Here is a 17,628-nt window from a genome sequence, read left to right as displayed (position 1 = left end):
ATCCCTGCCCAAGCCTGTGTTGCTGGAGCATGTAAAGGGTCTGAAGAGTGCCATGTGCTCCAACAGCTTGTGTCTGTATGATGTCCCTTGCCAGGATGGATGAGTATTAGTGTTTTGAGTTTTTTAAATTTTGTGTTGTTACGCACTTGTGATAACTAGGTTAAGAAGTTCTGCACGATTTTGAGAACACCCAAGATAATGGTGTTCTTCTTTTGGATTGAACTTTACACTCTAGTGAAGTCTTGTGTATGTACCTAATCAAATAGGTGTAAATTTTGAGTTGCCAAATATTGGCAGTCAGGAACTAATTCCTTCTCATATTGGAAGACTTTGCTTTTGTACATTTGGCTTTTCACTTTCTGTCTGGGCATTAAAACAGCTCAGATATAAAAGTATGATTTTTTTTTTTCCAACATAAAACTGTTGTTTCATGATTGAGGCAGGTAAATTGGTAACCAAATTAAGGGCCTAGAAAATGAAAACATGGCGTTGCTGCATTACTGGATAGAAAAAACATTCTGTAAATAGTGAGATGTTTTTCAAGTGGCCAAATCTTATCACCTGAGTTCCTTTAGAATGAAAAACTTGTAGCTGTACAATATGTAAAATCAAGTAGAGAAATTGCTTTTGTAGTTGTTCACGACTGCACTGCCAGTCTCAATAGTGAACTATCAAGTTAGAAAAACGCATTTAACAAAACAGTTAAAAATATTTGGAAACACTACAAGGAGCTGGTGATACCTGTATGCCTTAGTTACTAGGGACATGTCCACTAGTACTTGTAATGTAATAAAATGAAGTAAAAATAAAATGACCATGAAACACTGTCCACTTAGTTCTGGTGCATTTTCTATTACTGAGCTTCTTTAGCATGGCTTTCCAGCACTCCTAGAAACAAACTTGCTGTAATTCAGTTTCAGTGCAGTTCTAGGCCTTATACCTTTCATTGAGAACTAATACTGTTTAAGAATACTTCATTTTGCTATTCAGGAATGTTTCTAAAAGTTTTTTTTATTCTACTTGAAGCTCAAAAGACTCCTTAAGAAGTAATTCTCCTGTGGAAATGGAAACAAACACAGATCCAGGTGATCCCCTGAGTGCAAACGCAGCTACTCTTACAACACCGCTAGAGAGTAAGTAAACTTCATTCCCAAATGCAAATGGCTTGATCATAGTGTGTAAGAATAGTCTCCCTGAAATTCAAAATTTTAGGTTTCCAGAGACTCTTCTCTAGCTCTGCTGCTGTTCTGACAGGTATTAAAAGTATTTTCAAAGAATTTATAGACTACTTAAAATACCTTCTCATTTGAAATAAGAGCTAGTGTTACTAATACCTTAAAAAAGTTTGCACATCATGAACTGAAAAGCATTACAAAGAAGCAGAGTTTGTTCTGTTAGAGAATCTTCTCACTTCTGTCAGCATTTAGCTGAGCTGTGCCCAGAAAGAATGGTAGCCTTCACTTTTGTCCTGTGTGGTAATAGGCCAGTAGCCTCAATGTGTTCAATTTTCTCCTCCCTGCTCATGCTTTTCTAAGCCACCTTCACTATGCATGCTCTAATTGTTTGTTCTATGTGTATGAACTGGTTAAAAGGACAAAAATATTTTAATGATCATCTTGTTGTATCTATTACTACTAGTGGGAGAAAGAAGTACATGTGAGAAGTCCAGGCAGACTGGACTTCTCAAAGATTTGTCAGTACTTTAAAGCTTAGAGTCAAATTTGTGCTGTGCAGACTTGTCATGAATTTGGCTGTACAGAAAAATAATTTGTCACCGTAATCCTACTAAGGTCTCGTTTAGGCAAAACTGTTGCAGTAACCATTGTCAGTCAAAATGAAAGTATCTACAGACTGTGGCTTTTTCTTAAGTCATCTGTAAGTAATACTCATATTCTTCATGTGACACTTGGAGAAAGGTGACATTCTCTGTAAGGAAGAATTCAAGAATTGTGTGAAACTGCAGAAATACTCTTCTTGATATATTGGCTTATGTGCTTGCACATGAAATAGAAACATGACCAGCCATGTACTGAATTGCTTCTATATCTACTTGCAGCCCCAGCAAGTGTTGCTATGGAGGCCAGCTCAGATGGAGAGGATGATGTGGAAAACACAGACAAGGTAACTGAGACAGTCATGAATGGCAGCATGAAGGAGACACTGAGCCTAACTGTAGATGCTAAAACTGAAACTGCCGTTTTCAAAAGGTAAGAGTGCCTGTTTGCTGTCTTTCCACCATGTGAATAGAATACTGTTGATGGAGCACTGTATCATCAGAAAGAGTTCTTATTAAGTGGTAATTTGAGGCTTTAACTAGAAATCTTTCAAAGTAACGGTTTTGAAATTTGACTCGTAGTTTGTTACTATAACATGCGACTTTACCTATCAAGCCTTAGTTTCAGTGGAAGGTTATTAGCAGAAGACTGACTCAGCTTTTGCCCCTGATGCACATTACTATACATTTTTCATGTACAGTTCTTTTAACATTGCATATCAAAACTAAGCTTTTAAAATTTTGGACAGAGTTCTTAGATATGGATTGGAAAGTTGTAAGCCGGTCAGGCACTGCTTTTGAGTGTAGCTCAACAGACAGTTGGGGTGATCACTGTTGGTGATATACATGATGGTATTAAATCTGTTGTGGACTACAGGTGGCACATGGAATTCTAGAACAACTGGAAGAACAACTTCTTAGTTTTGCCATCTTCTGATACAAAGATTCAGGAATAAGTGTCCTATAATATACAATTTGACTATGTTGTATGTATAACAACACTGTGATCCTTTTATGAGCATAAAGCTCATTTCAGTGTTATCTACTCCAACCCATCTATTAAGATATTGTGATCTCAGATTTAATGATCAACTGTTTTTTATTTAGTATCAAATATTAATTTAGGGAAAGAGAGGCTACAAACAGTACAACATGCAAAAATTTTGTCTCTATTGAAGCTGATGTGTCCTGCCTCCACCTTAATGTTGATAAATTGGAGCACACTGCTAGAGCATTTTGACATGCAGCCCTCTTCTTGTTCTTTTAGAATAACTTCCTAGTATGTGTTCCTATTCTAGCTTTAAATACTAAAACAAAATTGTCAGTATGTCTTAAAAGCTGCTTAAAAAAAACCAACCCTGAATCGACTCCAGTATAAGAAACTTTTCCAGTGTTACTCCTCCTTACATTGCCTGTTGTATAAATTAATTTACTTTGTTAATGTTAGGAGATAATTCCTGAACCATCCAAAATGAATAGACCTTGAAAACCAAATGGCTTTCCATCATTCTTGTTTCCATCCATTTGATTATCTGGATGACTTTAACTTCTGATAGTTTTTCAGCACAGAGGGGGAAAATCTGTGGCTGCACAGTGCTTCTCAATCAAATGGCATTGATAGAGGAATGAACCACAGCACTTTAGAGAAGTGTTGAGACTCCTGCAGATTGATGTCACGTGAAGCCATCCATAGTGCATTGCTGACTTAGTAAATGATGTGTCTGCTCTCCAGTTTGTTCTGTCTTTTCACATTGCTTTTTCATGGTCCTTACTCATAGATGCTTACAAATTTGGTTTAGTTATCCATGGTGTCTTTAAACTTCTCTTTAAACTAGTTTAGCTCATATGCACTTTCAAGTTGTGTGTCTTGTGATACTGGTACAAAAACTAAGGAGGAGGCAGCATCTGGTGACAATTCCTGCCTACCTTCATGGAACTACCTGCTGGAACTGTAGCTAAAAGGACATAGAGGTGCAAAGGGAGACAATATCATAGAATTGCCCCAGTCAGAAGGAACCTTGAAAGTTTATCTGTTCCAATATTTTATAGGAAAGGGAGTCCAGATGAGATTACCAGGCACTCTGTTCGATTGCACATTGAGAACTTCTAGTTATGGGAACTTGATTTGTAAGGGAGATGTCAAAGAAACATACAAGGGGGCACAAACATGAAGATCTTAAATGTGGAGACTGTTCTACTCTGATAGAGATATGCTGCTTCATTGTGGTTCAATGCTCAAGTGGCATTTTTTAAACCAACTTGCTGGGAAAAAGTTTAAATTAAGGGACAGAGTACTGAGGGGAAGTCCAACTCTGGCCTGTTTGCCTTTCAAAGTGGATACTTCCAAACTTCAGCTTTATCTAGGTTTCTGTCAATAGAAAATTGATGGTGTTGAAGTCAGCATTGAGGGGATTTCTAAATGCAGTAGTTAATTTGTGAAAAGCTGGAAAGGACAAAAATCTGATTTCTGAATTTAGTTCACAGTGGAGAACAAGTAGGAGGAATGCTAGCAGAGAGTGTCTCTTTAAAAAAATTAAAAAATCCTAGGGCATCACTTTTGATAGTGATGGTCACAAGTATTTTATTTGGAAGCAATGCAAAGAGTATCAAAGCAAATGAGATGGGGAGATTAGATGGGGAAAACTTGATGCAAGATTGCAATGCAAAAGACAGTATTTTTGCAGGCTCTGCAGGATAGAAGGAGAAAAGAGAAGGATTCATTGAAATTTAAAGGATCCATGGAAAGGAGAACTGTGAGAATAGGAAGAAAACCAACAGAGGAGATTGGCACTTCTTGAATAAATAGATTTGTTGCCACAGAGGTATAAGATTGATGTTTGTCTACTTCAGAGCTACTTTATAACTATCTCTTGCAGGTATATACGCTCAAATTTGTGTTTTAGTTCACTCATAATGGTGTGGTTGAGGTGGAAGAGGGTGGAATAGAGAGGCAGAAAAGTTTGGGTTTAGAGGCAAACCAGAAGGTTTATTCAATAATGACTTTTGAGGCTGCCTGGTTACATGGTACTGTCTTACATAGTGTGAGTGTACAACTTTTTCACTGGACTTTGTTTTTGTCTATAAGAGGAAGTTTGCAAAGTAGATTGGGCTGCAGTCTTTGTACTCCATAAACTGTACATAGTATTCACTGTGGAGTTACTAGGAAGTTTATTATGAAATTTAGTGATGAGTTAATGATTTTGCTGGTATGTTTCGTGGACAGACTTTATTAATGCCAGTTTCTGAGGGAATCTTGAATTTCTTTTATACTTTCTTCCATTTTTGCATACTTCTGGCTTCAGAGTGTTGAAATCCTATCGGTATGTATAGTAAAGGATCGTGATTGTTATCACTTCAGGCATCACATACATTCCTTTTTTCCTTTCTGATCGTATTTGCAATCACTGTGTTTCCTGCCCTTTTATCCGGTCAAGTTTTAATGGAATGTAAACACCAGTGCATCATTAGGTGTTTGTAAAGTCTAGAGCCATGTGCTTGATCTTCATGTTGCAATCATAACTTAAAATCCATTTGCATGTGAAATATGGACCCGTCTCAGTTTTCTCCTGTTGCCTGAAATTCCCTATAAATAAACTTCAACGTTAAATACATTAAATAACCTCTTGCTTTTGTTTTGTTTTGATTTTTAAGTGAGGAAGGAAAATTGACTACCTCGCAGGATCCTTCTTGTAAATATGTAGTAGAAGAGAATACAGAGGTTGCAGAAGAGGTCCCTTCAGGTCTTCAGCCTGCTAACAGCAGTCCAGAACAGAGGTAACTGCATTCAAGGATGCTTTCAGTTCACTAAATAGCAGTTGGTGTGTTATTCTAGTAGGCTTGGTCTAAAGAGATTGAGTTTAGCAGTCTAAAAATGTGCTTGCTTTTATTTTATTCAATTCTTGCAAGTTGAATTTTTAGTTGATTCTGAGACTCTTGAGTCATCAAAGGCTTTTTCTTTCAAATACTTTTCAAAGTATTTTTCTTGCAGGAAGTTGTAAAAATCCCCATTCTGTTTTGTGACAATGTTACTAAGTTAGAATAGTGAATTGATGCACAGAACTACTGCATGTTCTGATTTATACTGTATATAGACTAAAAAATGGAAGCATGCTTGGCAAATTTAAATTCTGGTTTTTAAGACTTGTTTTTGAGCCAATATTTAATTCATTTCCTCGAACTTCTTACTCTGCATAAATCTCAAACTTGATCAAGAAGGGGATTCTAATCAGAAGAAAACCAACCCTGTCCACTTAGTGGGAAACTCAAAAACTTTTTCACAATGTCTCCTAGAAATGCAGTCTGTATCAAGGCAGTATTTTTTTAATGCTGCTAAGCATTACATTGTAGGGAAAAGGTCCTTGGGTACTAGGTGATTACCTTTTGAGTGAAGATGCTTGTCTGAACCAACAGAGTTGGCAGATTGCTAGATTGCCTTTAGGTTGTGGGAAATCTCAGGATCTCCTTTCACTGACTTGTGCTGGTTTCAGCAAAGCTGAGAACTTTCTCTGAAGGTGGCTGTTGCAGTAGATCCTCATAAGCACAGGATAAATACCAAGATAAACCTAATGGTGCTTTGGGGCTCCATGTATGTATGACTAGTGGAAGGAGTCCCCTAGGTAGGTCTCTGGCTGCTGGCTAGCAGGAGTAATCTCTGCTAGGAGCCCTGTTCTGTCATAGACTTTGCAGGCTGTCACACTTCCTGTCCATACAACATTTGTTTCTTGCCTTCCAGGTTTCTCTAAAAAGTGTTTGCTTTTGTCTAGTGCTGTCTTTTCTCTAATGTTTACATATGTTTTTTAAAAAGTGTTTTTAGAGCTTAGCAGCCAAAGACTTAGCTAGGGGGCTCCTGCTGGTCATGTGCATGTAGAGCACAGACCCCAGAGTGGCTTCTCTGTGATGTCCACCATCAGAGAACAGGAGTTACAGGTAACTTTCCTCATCTGTAGTTTCAAGCAGTATTTGCATTCTTTGAGAGAATCTTCAGATGTATTCCATAGTCTTGCACTGAATGGAAATTGAGATTTTTTTGCCTCTATTGCTTGCATATTTTTAATGTCTTCATGCACTGGTTTGATCTTTGTGTCAGTTGAGAGCAATTGAGCCCATGTTTACACTAAACTTTTATCTAGAAATGTATATACTGTTACTGTTTTCATTCTTGTAGGTTTGTTCTCCATTTTCCACCATACTTCATAAATGTTTCATCCTAGTGGACTGACATTCAAAGTATTTTTGAAAGGCTCTTTGTAGATTAGATGAATAACTAAAGCAATTTTTTAAGACGCTGTTGTTTTTCCTGTTGTGTCTTAGCTGCTGGCTTTCCAGTACAACCTTAAATACTCCTAGTATCACATTTTGCTTCACGGAATAAGATTTGGATAAGTATCAGAAATATGCTTTTTATTAGTAATTCTGAGATACCACATCTCTAGAGATCACTTATTATCTCAGTTAATGAAGACCACACATTCCTCAATGGTGTGTCCAGTTAATTAAGTGCTATGCTTAATGAGGAAATGAGGACTCCAGAAATGCTGGACTGCAGAAGATAATTGGGATGAGCATGTTATTAGCATATTTCCTTCTTTCAGTTCACAGGTTGTGCTACACAGGATCTGATGTTGTTGGGTTTTGGTTTGGTTTTTATTGCACCTGCCTGAATTTTTTTGGATCTTTGTTGTGTACTTACATCTTTTTTTTTGTTTGGTTTTTTTTTGCCTCTTAGGACTGATCAGCACACCCATTTAGGAGAGGCATCTGTTAATGGCCCTGTATGATATGTGATGTCTACTACCTTGGCTGAAGAGAAAGAACTGATGTCCAGGTGTTTGAGTGTTTCTTGAGGATATCATCTAGACCCTGTTGAAGCCAGTCACTGCTGCACTAATTTCGCAAGGAATCAGGACCAGCAACATTTATATTCTAGATTTTAAGACATTGTACAGAAATTCATAAGTGTAAAAATATTGCACATTGAGAAATACCAATAATTTTTGCGTATGTTTATATTGTATTGTTCTAAATAATGGGGGGCCTGTGAAATAAGATCCTGCTACCCATGTAATGATGACAGTAGTGTTACTATAGTTAAAATGGCTGTAAGAATAGTTTTATAAAAAAGTGAATACAAAAATCTAATGTATTTGAGACATAACTATTTGACGATTAGTGTGACCAAAGTATTTAGGAGTTTTCTTACATTTTTCACCTTGTAAAAAAGAAAAAGAAAATCCATGTTTTTTCTGAAACTGAAATGCCCTATAAATGTTATTTTGGTTGGTTTAGCTTACAAAAGTGATTTAAATAAGAATTTTTTGGTGTTCAACATTTTACAACAGGTTTTTTAATTGGTAATTGTTTTCTGTATTGTTCAAAACAGATCAAAAAATGTAAGTCTATTGGTAGAGATTTTAAGTATTTATTGCAACAGCTTAGTTGACAAATTGATGTTACTGTAAAGCCATATGTTCTGTTAAGTCTAGTTTGCTTGAAACAATACCTTCCAGGTGAAACACTAGAATATTTGGAGTGCACATGGCTTGTTGTGTTTAAGTGGTTCACCTGCCTTTAAACAGTTCACCAAGATTTAGTTTAATACCAAGCATTATACAATGGAACATTTCAGAACAATCTGCGTATTTAAAACGCTATAATCCTTTTAGACAAGTCAAGTAAAAAGTGCTCATGCTGCTAATGTAATTACAGTACCTGCATTTTAAAAGTTAAATAGTGTTTTTAATACAAATTTTGGCAGCAGAGCGTGTTAATTGGTAATTTCACTGTACTGATCTGTGTGAGGCTTTCATTTGTATGTTCTAAACCAGTTTTTTCACAGCTGGTTTGTGTATATATATAGTGATTATGGAAACTAATTCTGTGTAATTTATAATTTTCTATGTCAGTGTAAAATTCCAACAGCCTTCTCAAACAAACAGAAGCAATATACTGTATATTGCCACATTGTCTGGTGAAAGGGTTAAAATACTCCTGCACTTTTAGATGCAAAACCATTTTTGTTTCTGTAATAGTCATATTCATTTATTTTTACATCATTTGTTTTCCTGACCAGTATTTAAAGCCAAAAGGATATTCTAAACAATGGCCAATGATTTCTTTTAGAAGGCGTCCCAAACAACGTGCCTAAACATTACATTGCATACAGAAATAAAAAACCCACATGTATGTCACTGCCCTTATTGCTTTCTCTTTTGCATTTTCTGCAAGGTTCAGTGCACTTGTCCTTGGAAGTTTTTGCAAACTGATCGGCTGTGTGAAAACAAAGGGGTGAAAGCACAATATCATAAGTGGAATTGGTAGCTATGGTTGCCCTTTTATTTGTACTTTATAAATGATGGAATCCAGTCAGTTTCTAAGTTTTCCTTATCAATTAAGAATTACTTTCAGATCAGCTTGACTAAAACCATTTTGTGTGTTAGCTTTAGCATGGGCAGCTGTCCTTCTTGTCACTTTGATCTGTCACTGAAAATGCAGCTTTGGAAACAAAACTGCTCATTTCAACACATGAATTGGAGTCAAGTAGAAATTCCAAATACAGGCAAAAGCAGCAAGTTCATTTGTGTAAGTTTGATGCTTGTAAGGAGAAAAACTTGAATCCTTTTCAGTGGAACTATTTGTCCCTTGCTAAAACGTTGATTTATCTAGTTCTGTAGCTGTGAAAACCAGCGTACACGAGATGAAATTGAATCTGGGCCCTGTTGCCTTCAGTTCAGCAGTCTTGTGCTTGTCTTTCAGTTCACAAATTGTCATATCAGTCCACTGTTTTGAGGAAGTGTAGGGTGTATTTTATCCACTCACTCTATTACTCGCACAAGGAATCCAGAACTTGAAAGCATTGGAGGTGTGTTTGGGGAGGGGTTTATGGGTGTGTGGAAATACCTCTTTTGCCATCTTTATCAACACTGCTGCTCACAAAGCCTTACAGAGGTTTGAATGCACTGCCAGAATCCTGAATGGCTGTTGCCCAGCCTGTTTAATGAGATTTGACTTGGATGCAGTGGAATTTGAGTCTTCTTTATGAAAAGCTATTTTAATGCATTTGCAGCATTGACTAAAGTCTAACACCTTTGTACAGGTTTGAGTTCCTACAGTGTTTTTAGCAGCAGTTAGGAGGAAATGAGCTTGTTTTGAAAGGCTTGTCCACAGCCACATTCCATAATGCTCTTTGAAATGGCCAAAGGTTCAGTCACTTGAAACTGAGGAATAATCAGTTGATGTCAATGGGCAGTGGATTTAACCCTCAGGATTTCTGTGGTGAAGGATTTTTACTCAAGTAAGAGTCTGTTTCAAAAGTGGCTAGATGAGTAATATTTCTAGTAGCTCATTGCCTCTTCCCACCTGGCAGAGTGGATGAATCATGCCACTTGACCAGTGAAACCATTATTTTTAAGTGTAAGCCCTGAATTAGTTTTACAGCAAGATTGTTCCATTTAAGTAAAAGTGTAAGTCATCATCTTGACTTGCATTGCCATTAATTCACTGAAAAGATAACAGGATAGTGGAAACAATCTCATTATGTCGTTGTACATGGAATCCTGTGTGACCATGCTCTTGAGTGAAGTCTACATTTTTGCACCTATTAAACCTTGTATCTACCTCTTGAAAGCAGTGAGTTCTGTGTTGTCATCTGCATACTTCTTGTGGAAACTTGCTGTGGTATTCATTCTTTATGTGAAATCCATTGAGGCGATTTGTGAGGAAGATGAATCAGATTCTTACCATCATTTGTTATAAACTTACCTTTCTGTTCAAATTTTAAAGCATTAATTTCCTTGGAGATTTTGTTTTCTGTCATATGTCCCATACAGTTATATCAGGAAGTACTTACTGTATATAATTGGCTCTATTAATAGACTTAATCACTTCTGACTGTCTCAGAATAAATAGTGCTTTCTCCAGTGTAGTATAAGTGCTTTGAGTTTTATTATGGAAGTGTCTGTATTGTTTTCCAAACTAGGATGGAAAATGACTGTTACTGTGGCAGCGAAATGCCCTTTTTTGGTAAAGGTTTTAACATCTGTTTTTTAGCTTCTGTGTCTTTCTTGCTAGCAAGTAAGGATTTGGTATCTTCCTGTTCCATTATTGTTTGAGTATGTAAGGTTACAGCATGGAAGGAGATGAAGGCAATAAAATTAAAATAAAAAATATTCTTATTGAAAATATAGAGGCCTTTTTCTGTCTCCTTTAGATAGGACAGTTCGTGAAATTTTTTGGACTTGCTCAGACCAGGTTCTATTACTTGTTTTAAATTGTGGTTTGCCCTTTATTTAGTCTTGGTTAATGACTTGGATGCAGTCGTACTACTAGTTATATCCAAAGGAAATCTCTACTTCTTACTCTGCTGCCACAAGCTAAAGCACTGAGACCCAAACTTTACCTTGTGTTTTGGTGATAGCATCTTTCAGAATTTGTTTTTATATGAGTCTGGGCTTAGTGTTTGCATAATTTTTATTGGAGAGAACTTTATCTGTATTTCTGTCTTCTCTAAGTCACTAAGTACCTTGCAAAATGAGGTGGGATTCCCTTTATCTTTCTGGCCATAGCTTAAATACTGTAATTCTGATTCTAGGGTCTCATTCTGGATTTGAGTTGTGTATGGTGCGGGTGCTTTCCTGTGATCTGTGTTTTCTGTGTCTCAAATCATGATTCATGTAATTTAGATCATGATTGTCTGTTGGCATACAGCCACCCAGAGTAAGAAAGCTACACCTTGCCTATCTGTGATTGTGTAGATTTTGTTGCTCATGTCCCATGAGATATAATTCTTGCAGAGGGGAAGTTTATCTGGTGGTCTCACTAATGTGGTCTGTGGATGATATTTAGGTAGATGGGTGTTTGTTTCTCAAGGGTCTAATAGACATAATTTTTTCAGATGGAACCTGGACCTGTTGCAAGTCATTAAGATCTGCTTTTAAACTCTACTATATGCCACACTTCTATCTTTCTTAGCTAGGAAGAGTTCTCCCATTCTACTCATCTACACCAATTATCTTTCTGAGGCTGTCACAATTTCACCTTGGGTAATGCACTAGCCTGACTTCTGCAAGGGCACCAAAGCCTGACTGCAGATGTTGCAAATAAAACCTGCTTTTCCTTGCACCAAACAGAAAAAAGTGTTTGGGAAATCTCTCTGCTATTTTTCAAATGAAAGATGAAAAGTGTTAACTGTCTTCTACTGATTCTTATATCAGAGATTGCTAAAATAAGCTAAAACTGCTGAAACTCAAGTGACCTTGTTTCTGTTGTTGGGAGTTCACCAAAGCATCTTTCCTCCTTTATAGAAACATTTGTTAATTCTGTATCCATTTAAAAGGCTTGTTTTTCTTTAGTCACTGTTAAACTTAAAATTCTGAGATGTGCTTTCAGATGAGAAGGGCTCTGCATTGGAGTGAGCCATGGAGGACTGTGCATATTGACAGAGAGAGTAGTAACAAGAAATGGAGATATTCATGGGACTTGGGGACCTATTGTTTCTCTTAGTCCCTTCACAATCAATTAGCTTGGAAAGATGCAAGGGCTGACGAAATGTGCCACTTTTCTTTTCAATGCTAGTACATTGCTTACCTAGTTTGAATTACTCCAGAGACAAATCTCTGAACTTGGGAAGTAGTGGGTGACTTCCTGGTAAGTAAATTGTTTCAAGCCTTAGTTACATGATTTGTGTGGAATTCATACTTATTTTTATGTACAAGCACTGAAGACAATTTTTAACTGAACTGATTAAATAAATACCTATAGATTCACACCTGTGTGCATGCACATCAGTGTGTAGGATACATTCTCTTAACATGAATGGTGCAGTGCCCATGGTGCATTTCCAAAGTATTCTACTGAACTGCAGACTACCAGGAAGACTGAAGAGATACTTGTGCAAAAGGTACAGCCCATTCTAAAGCATTTCAGGTTTGTCTGCATGCGTAGACATAGTCAGTGGTGTCTGACTTGCCTGAAGGTATCTTAATGGGAGGAGGAACTGGTGCTTCTGGTGTCAGAGCAAACTTCAGCTTTTGTCAGATGATTTCTCTGATGCTCTCTTAGTCCAGCTACTTGATTCATTAGAGCCTGTGTTAAGGCATATCCAGCTGGGAGTCCCTTTTACAATCTCAGTTACAATCTAGAGTGGAGTAACTCAGGAAAGGTCTTGGATTGTAAAACTAAGTGCAGGGCAAGGGTTATGTTAATACATGTAAATACTTGATGCTCTTCCATGTGAGCTGTTCTCCAATATCCTTTTTTGTCATATGAGAAGGTATGGACTATGTGTTAAATGACTCACCAGTTTCTTCAGTGAGAGTAGGTATTACTTCTAGATACGTTTTTGTGCCAAGTATCTGAAAAGGAATCGAGAAAGTGATGGTGGTGTAGTGTGACATTTGTACAGAAACTAGATCATCTAGTCACATTAAAACATTTGTTGGTGTGAGAAGTCTCTAGTGTTAATGTTCACACAAAGTGTGCAAAAAGGTTATATAGGTAGGCAACACTCAAATGGAAACATGATTGCTTGCAAGTATCAAGATACTGGCTTGAAAAAAATAAAGCAGGGACATGGCAAAGCTTTGAGTGCAGGGGAAGGCAGTTTGAATTTCTTAATCCCAGGCGAGGCATCGTTTCACTTTTTGGGCATTGCAGTGCTTCAGAGAGCTAGAAAAAGATGAAGTCTTTCTGGCTGTTAATAATGGATTGCTCTAAACAAGAATCCTCCAATGGCCTTGGGCTCCTGGAAGAATTCTTTTTCATAGTTCATGGCAGTGATGCATGTGGCATGTTACTCATGAAGGGAAAAGACAGAAGTTGCAAGTTGCAACAGGAGAAGAAAATACACATTAATGAAATCCATTGAATAAGTTGAGTATTGAAGTCAGATTTTATACCCACGATGTGGCTGTGTGTTATGTAGTGACATCTGGCCCTCTGGAATGTGAAGATTCAGAAACTTGAATGATTGCTGCTGCTAGACGAAATTAGAAGGTTATTGCTTTTGTGTTAATATCAGTTGTCTTACAAAACCTCCTGCTGAACTTGCTGTGAGGACTGGGAATTTAGTCTTCATTTACTCACAAAAGATATGACTGATCATATGACATATTTGAAAGAATAACTAGTTAATTTTTAAGATTATTTTTGCGACTGTTGTGATGTCCAGCCATATGTGTCATCAGGGTATTCCACAGGCACTTACCTGACTGTAGGGACTTAGTATAGCCTCTGGATTTTGGATTTGCTCCTGCTTTGACATGAACCAGTATTTCAGTGCTTGAGTACTTCTATCTCTGACAATCTTCGTTGTATGTTTTTATGACAAAAAAAAGCTTTTTTAACCTCAGAGCAGAAAGGGTAATGGAGCAAGAATGACTTGTATATAAACAATCTATGGCCTTGATGTGTGCTGCAAACCTCTAAGAATGTCTTAGAAACTCAAAAATAAGCACAAGCATTTTTGTTAGCTACAGCTTTTCTGTTGAGGAGAAATAAATGTAATGAGGCTAACTGCTAAGCTGACAGGTGTTTATTAGACATTATCAGTTTACTGAATATGTCTGAGTAAACTCTGCTGCTGCTATGGCAGCTTCTGTGGTGGCTGAGGATGCAACTGATGAAGTCCTACAGTCACAATACTTGAAATTTGAAACAAACCACTCTTAGTCTAAAAAGCAAAGAGGAGAAAAGAATCCATGTCAGTATTTCCCAGTACTTTTCATTAGAAGAGGCTTGTATCCTTTTTCTCCAAGTGCTTCATAAGGATAATCCCTTACAGAAATAAGGGAAAAGGAACCTGTCCTAGAAATGTTTTGGTTCGTTCTTGTTTCTGGGTTTTTTGTTTTTATTTTAGTTTTTTGTGGGGTTTTTTTTTTTGTTTGTTTGTTTGTTTTTGTTTAAGTTAAAGGATGAAGATAAGAAATAGGGTGAAATAAATGTTTGCAGTTTGTGAATTTATATTACAGGAAGCTCTTCCTTACTCTCCATTAAGAATCCTGGCAGTATATTTGTCATTCTTTTTTGCCTGATGTCTCATGGAAGATTTCACAGAACTATTTGTGATTGTAGAAAGATAGAATGAACTGTTATCAGGGCTGCAAAATGACATACTCAAGGCAAGTGTATTTATGAAGTAAAAGGTTTTTTTTGTTGATGTTACAAGTTAAACAAGTAAACAAGTAATGGCTGCTAAGTGAAAGCTGAAAGAGGTAATTAAAAATCTCTCTTATACAAATCCTTGTAACAAAGACTAGAATTTCACTTCATTGTGGATCAGCTTGAACTCTGGTCTGTCACATGCTCTGTGAAAAGCTCAGTTTAACTTGATTTCACGTAGCATAATTAAGATTATTGATGCTTAAATTCTATCTCCTCCTCTAATTTCTCCTTCCTGTCCTCACTCACTTCTGGAGAAATGACAAAATATTAGAAATCCAAATAGGATGTGTTTTTCCTCTATGGGAGACTGAAAATAAGTAAAACTTACCAAAATTATACTTCCTGAGATGCTGGAATCAGGGAAGAATATGAAACAAAGAGACAGGAGAAGAAATTCAAGAAATGAAATGCCAAAAAAAACCCCGCAAAAAACAACAACAAAATTCAAGAAAAATATTCTGAAGTGAAATCAATAAAATGGAGTGGGATTACATGAAGTTCAGAGAGGATTTGTACAGTTCAGTTTGCTTAGCCAGTAGTGGCCAATACTTCAAAACCTTCTGAGCTGCACAGCCAGGTTGTAATATGAGATGGGAAAATGTGACTGTTCATCCCACACATGGCATTTTTTTTTCCCCCACAATGCATTTCTACACATTTATAAGTACTTTAAAGTTCCTAAATCAGTTCCCATAATATATTTTACTACTGTCAGTATTTTTAAAGGAAGTCAATTGTTTAGTTAAAAGATCTAAACTTACTTGTAATAGGTTAGAACTGTTAAATAAAAATATGAATGCTTAAATGGGTATGAGATCAAAGCTTTTGTTATTTTCATCAAGTTTTACAGCTGTATACAACTTCAAGTAATCAGGAGAGGTGGCATGCTCTTCAGCAGCTGTTAATGTGATATTATAAATTGCACATTTCATCCATCACACTGCAATCACTAATATAAATCCGACTGTTGTAGCTGACAAAGTATAAGGAAGAAAAAAATGGACAATTTCAAATTCAAATGGGCAATTCTTACAAGATTTTAAAAAAAAATCATAATGAAGTACACCAGAATAGTCTTACTAATTGCATAATTAAAAAAAGAAACTCAGCAGTCTTGGCTTTACTGAAAAACTGCCAGGGAATTTCTAATATATTAAAATTGAAAAGATCTGGCAAGTCATTAAACTGAGATTTAATCAGAACTGGGCACTTTTGTATTGGTGAAAAATTTTCTGCAGCAAACATTTGAACAATGACCAGGATAATACTTTTTGTGAATGATTGATGTATTGTAAGCATCAGCAAACATTATTAGTTGATTATAGTAAGATTAAGCTCTAAAACCTTGATTGCCCAGATCCATCTGTTGGTACCTTGTCATATTTATTTAGTCTGAGAGAAGTGACTTAACTGGTTTTTATGTTTCAGAAGGCAGTATTCCTGAGCTGCACTAAGTAGATCTTGAGTGATCCTCTAGAGAAACCTGTTTCTCCAGTGGTTATCAGGAAAGCCTAGGGAAATACCTGTCATGTGTAATTATGTAATTGCATTAACTAAGACTGAATGATCCAGTCCTTTCACAAAAATACTTTGAGTTTTCTCTCCCTGTAATGCTCTTTACTCCCATTCCTCCATCCTTGTGACAATAGATTCATGTTGTGTTGGGGAAGGCAAGAGAAAGACCAGCTTCTTAACTATACTTTCAAATTTCCTGCTTCCTAGTCAGCAGAACATTAAGTACAAATAACATGTAAGTGATATTCTTTAGCACTGAACAGCACTTATATAAGAAGCAGTGTACTGCATTTCCATATCAGGAAGGTCAACTTGCCCCATACTGCTCTACTTACCTGTTAGGCTGGTGAGTAACTGTAGAATGTAAAATGCAAAGTGAGGACAAGAACCTTAAAGCTTTCAAAATGAGAAGAATAACAAGATGAATCAGTGAAAGTTTAAAGGAATTAGGTAACTATTTTATGGTATCTTAAAATAGCACCAGACTACTCAAGTGCCTCAGATGCATATGAATTCTGATCAATAATTTTAAAAAGTGAATTTAAATGTATTGTCTGTTTCTATTATTAGGATTAGCTTTAAATGTCACAACCCCATTTGTAATACCAAATCTCACAGTTGTGAGGCACAACTTCCATTTAACTTTTCATGTTTGCCAAAAAGATTGCATTTATCTGCTTATTTTTAAATTTTATTCCTTATTACAACCTGTGCTTACTTGTTACTAGCTTGGTTTCCTTAAAGCCCCATAAAAATAGACCCTGTTTTGTGGTTTTCCATTCCTCTAATTCAAAGTAGTATTTATCAACTAAAACCAGTTACTCTTTATTCTGCCCTTGACAGGAAGCATTGAGGCAGAGAAATTTTGACCCTCTTGAAGGCAGATTACAACAAATACATCACGGTATGAACCAGTGCAGAGTATCCACCCAAACCCCCTGAAAGCAAGCATGAGGAACTTAAACTTTTTCTTGTCATTGCAGTGTCTCCTTTGGTTACAGACTAAGTAGTTTCTCTTCATAATCAGTCTCAACATCAGTTATTTTTCTGGTTGCCTGATATTTGATCATGTGCACTCTCTTTGTCTTTTCAATCATAGTAAACTTCTCTAACAGCATCTGAACCTGGGTCCTGAAGTCTTCAGCTATAAAATTTTCTTACTAACCAGCCACCCACAAGACCAG

The 17,628-nt window shown here is 36.6% G+C and overlaps 1 protein-coding gene across 12 annotated transcripts in view; it reads left to right on the top strand.

Moving 5' to 3' along the window:
• PPP6R3 (protein phosphatase 6 regulatory subunit 3) overlaps positions 1-11,486 on the top strand; it is a 51,739-nt gene extending 40,253 nt beyond the window's left edge. For 11 of the 12 annotated variants that reach the window (XR_013774629.1, XM_079308946.1, XM_079308941.1 and 8 more), the window contains 4 exons: positions 1,027-1,133; positions 2,057-2,207; positions 5,426-5,548; positions 7,500-11,486. Coding sequence is in view for 11 of the 12 variants with exons in the window: in XM_079308946.1 (XP_079165072.1) it covers positions 1,027-1,133; positions 2,057-2,207; positions 5,426-5,548; positions 7,500-7,551 (433 nt within the window). In the remaining variant the exon portion in view is untranslated. Of the gene's footprint in view, positions 1-1,026; positions 1,134-2,056; positions 2,208-4,458; positions 5,394-5,425; positions 5,549-7,499 lie in introns of those variants that run through there. The other variant, XM_079308937.1, reaches the window with a different exon arrangement.
• Positions 11,487-17,628: the final 6,142 nt, after the last annotated feature.

Source organism: Erithacus rubecula (genome assembly GCF_903797595.1).
Source record: "Erithacus rubecula genome assembly, chromosome: 6".
NCBI classification, from domain to species: Eukaryota; Metazoa; Chordata; class Aves; order Passeriformes; family Muscicapidae; genus Erithacus; species Erithacus rubecula.
Note: the sequence above shows the minus strand (reverse complement) of the source record. Positions and strands in the feature narration are given on the sequence as shown.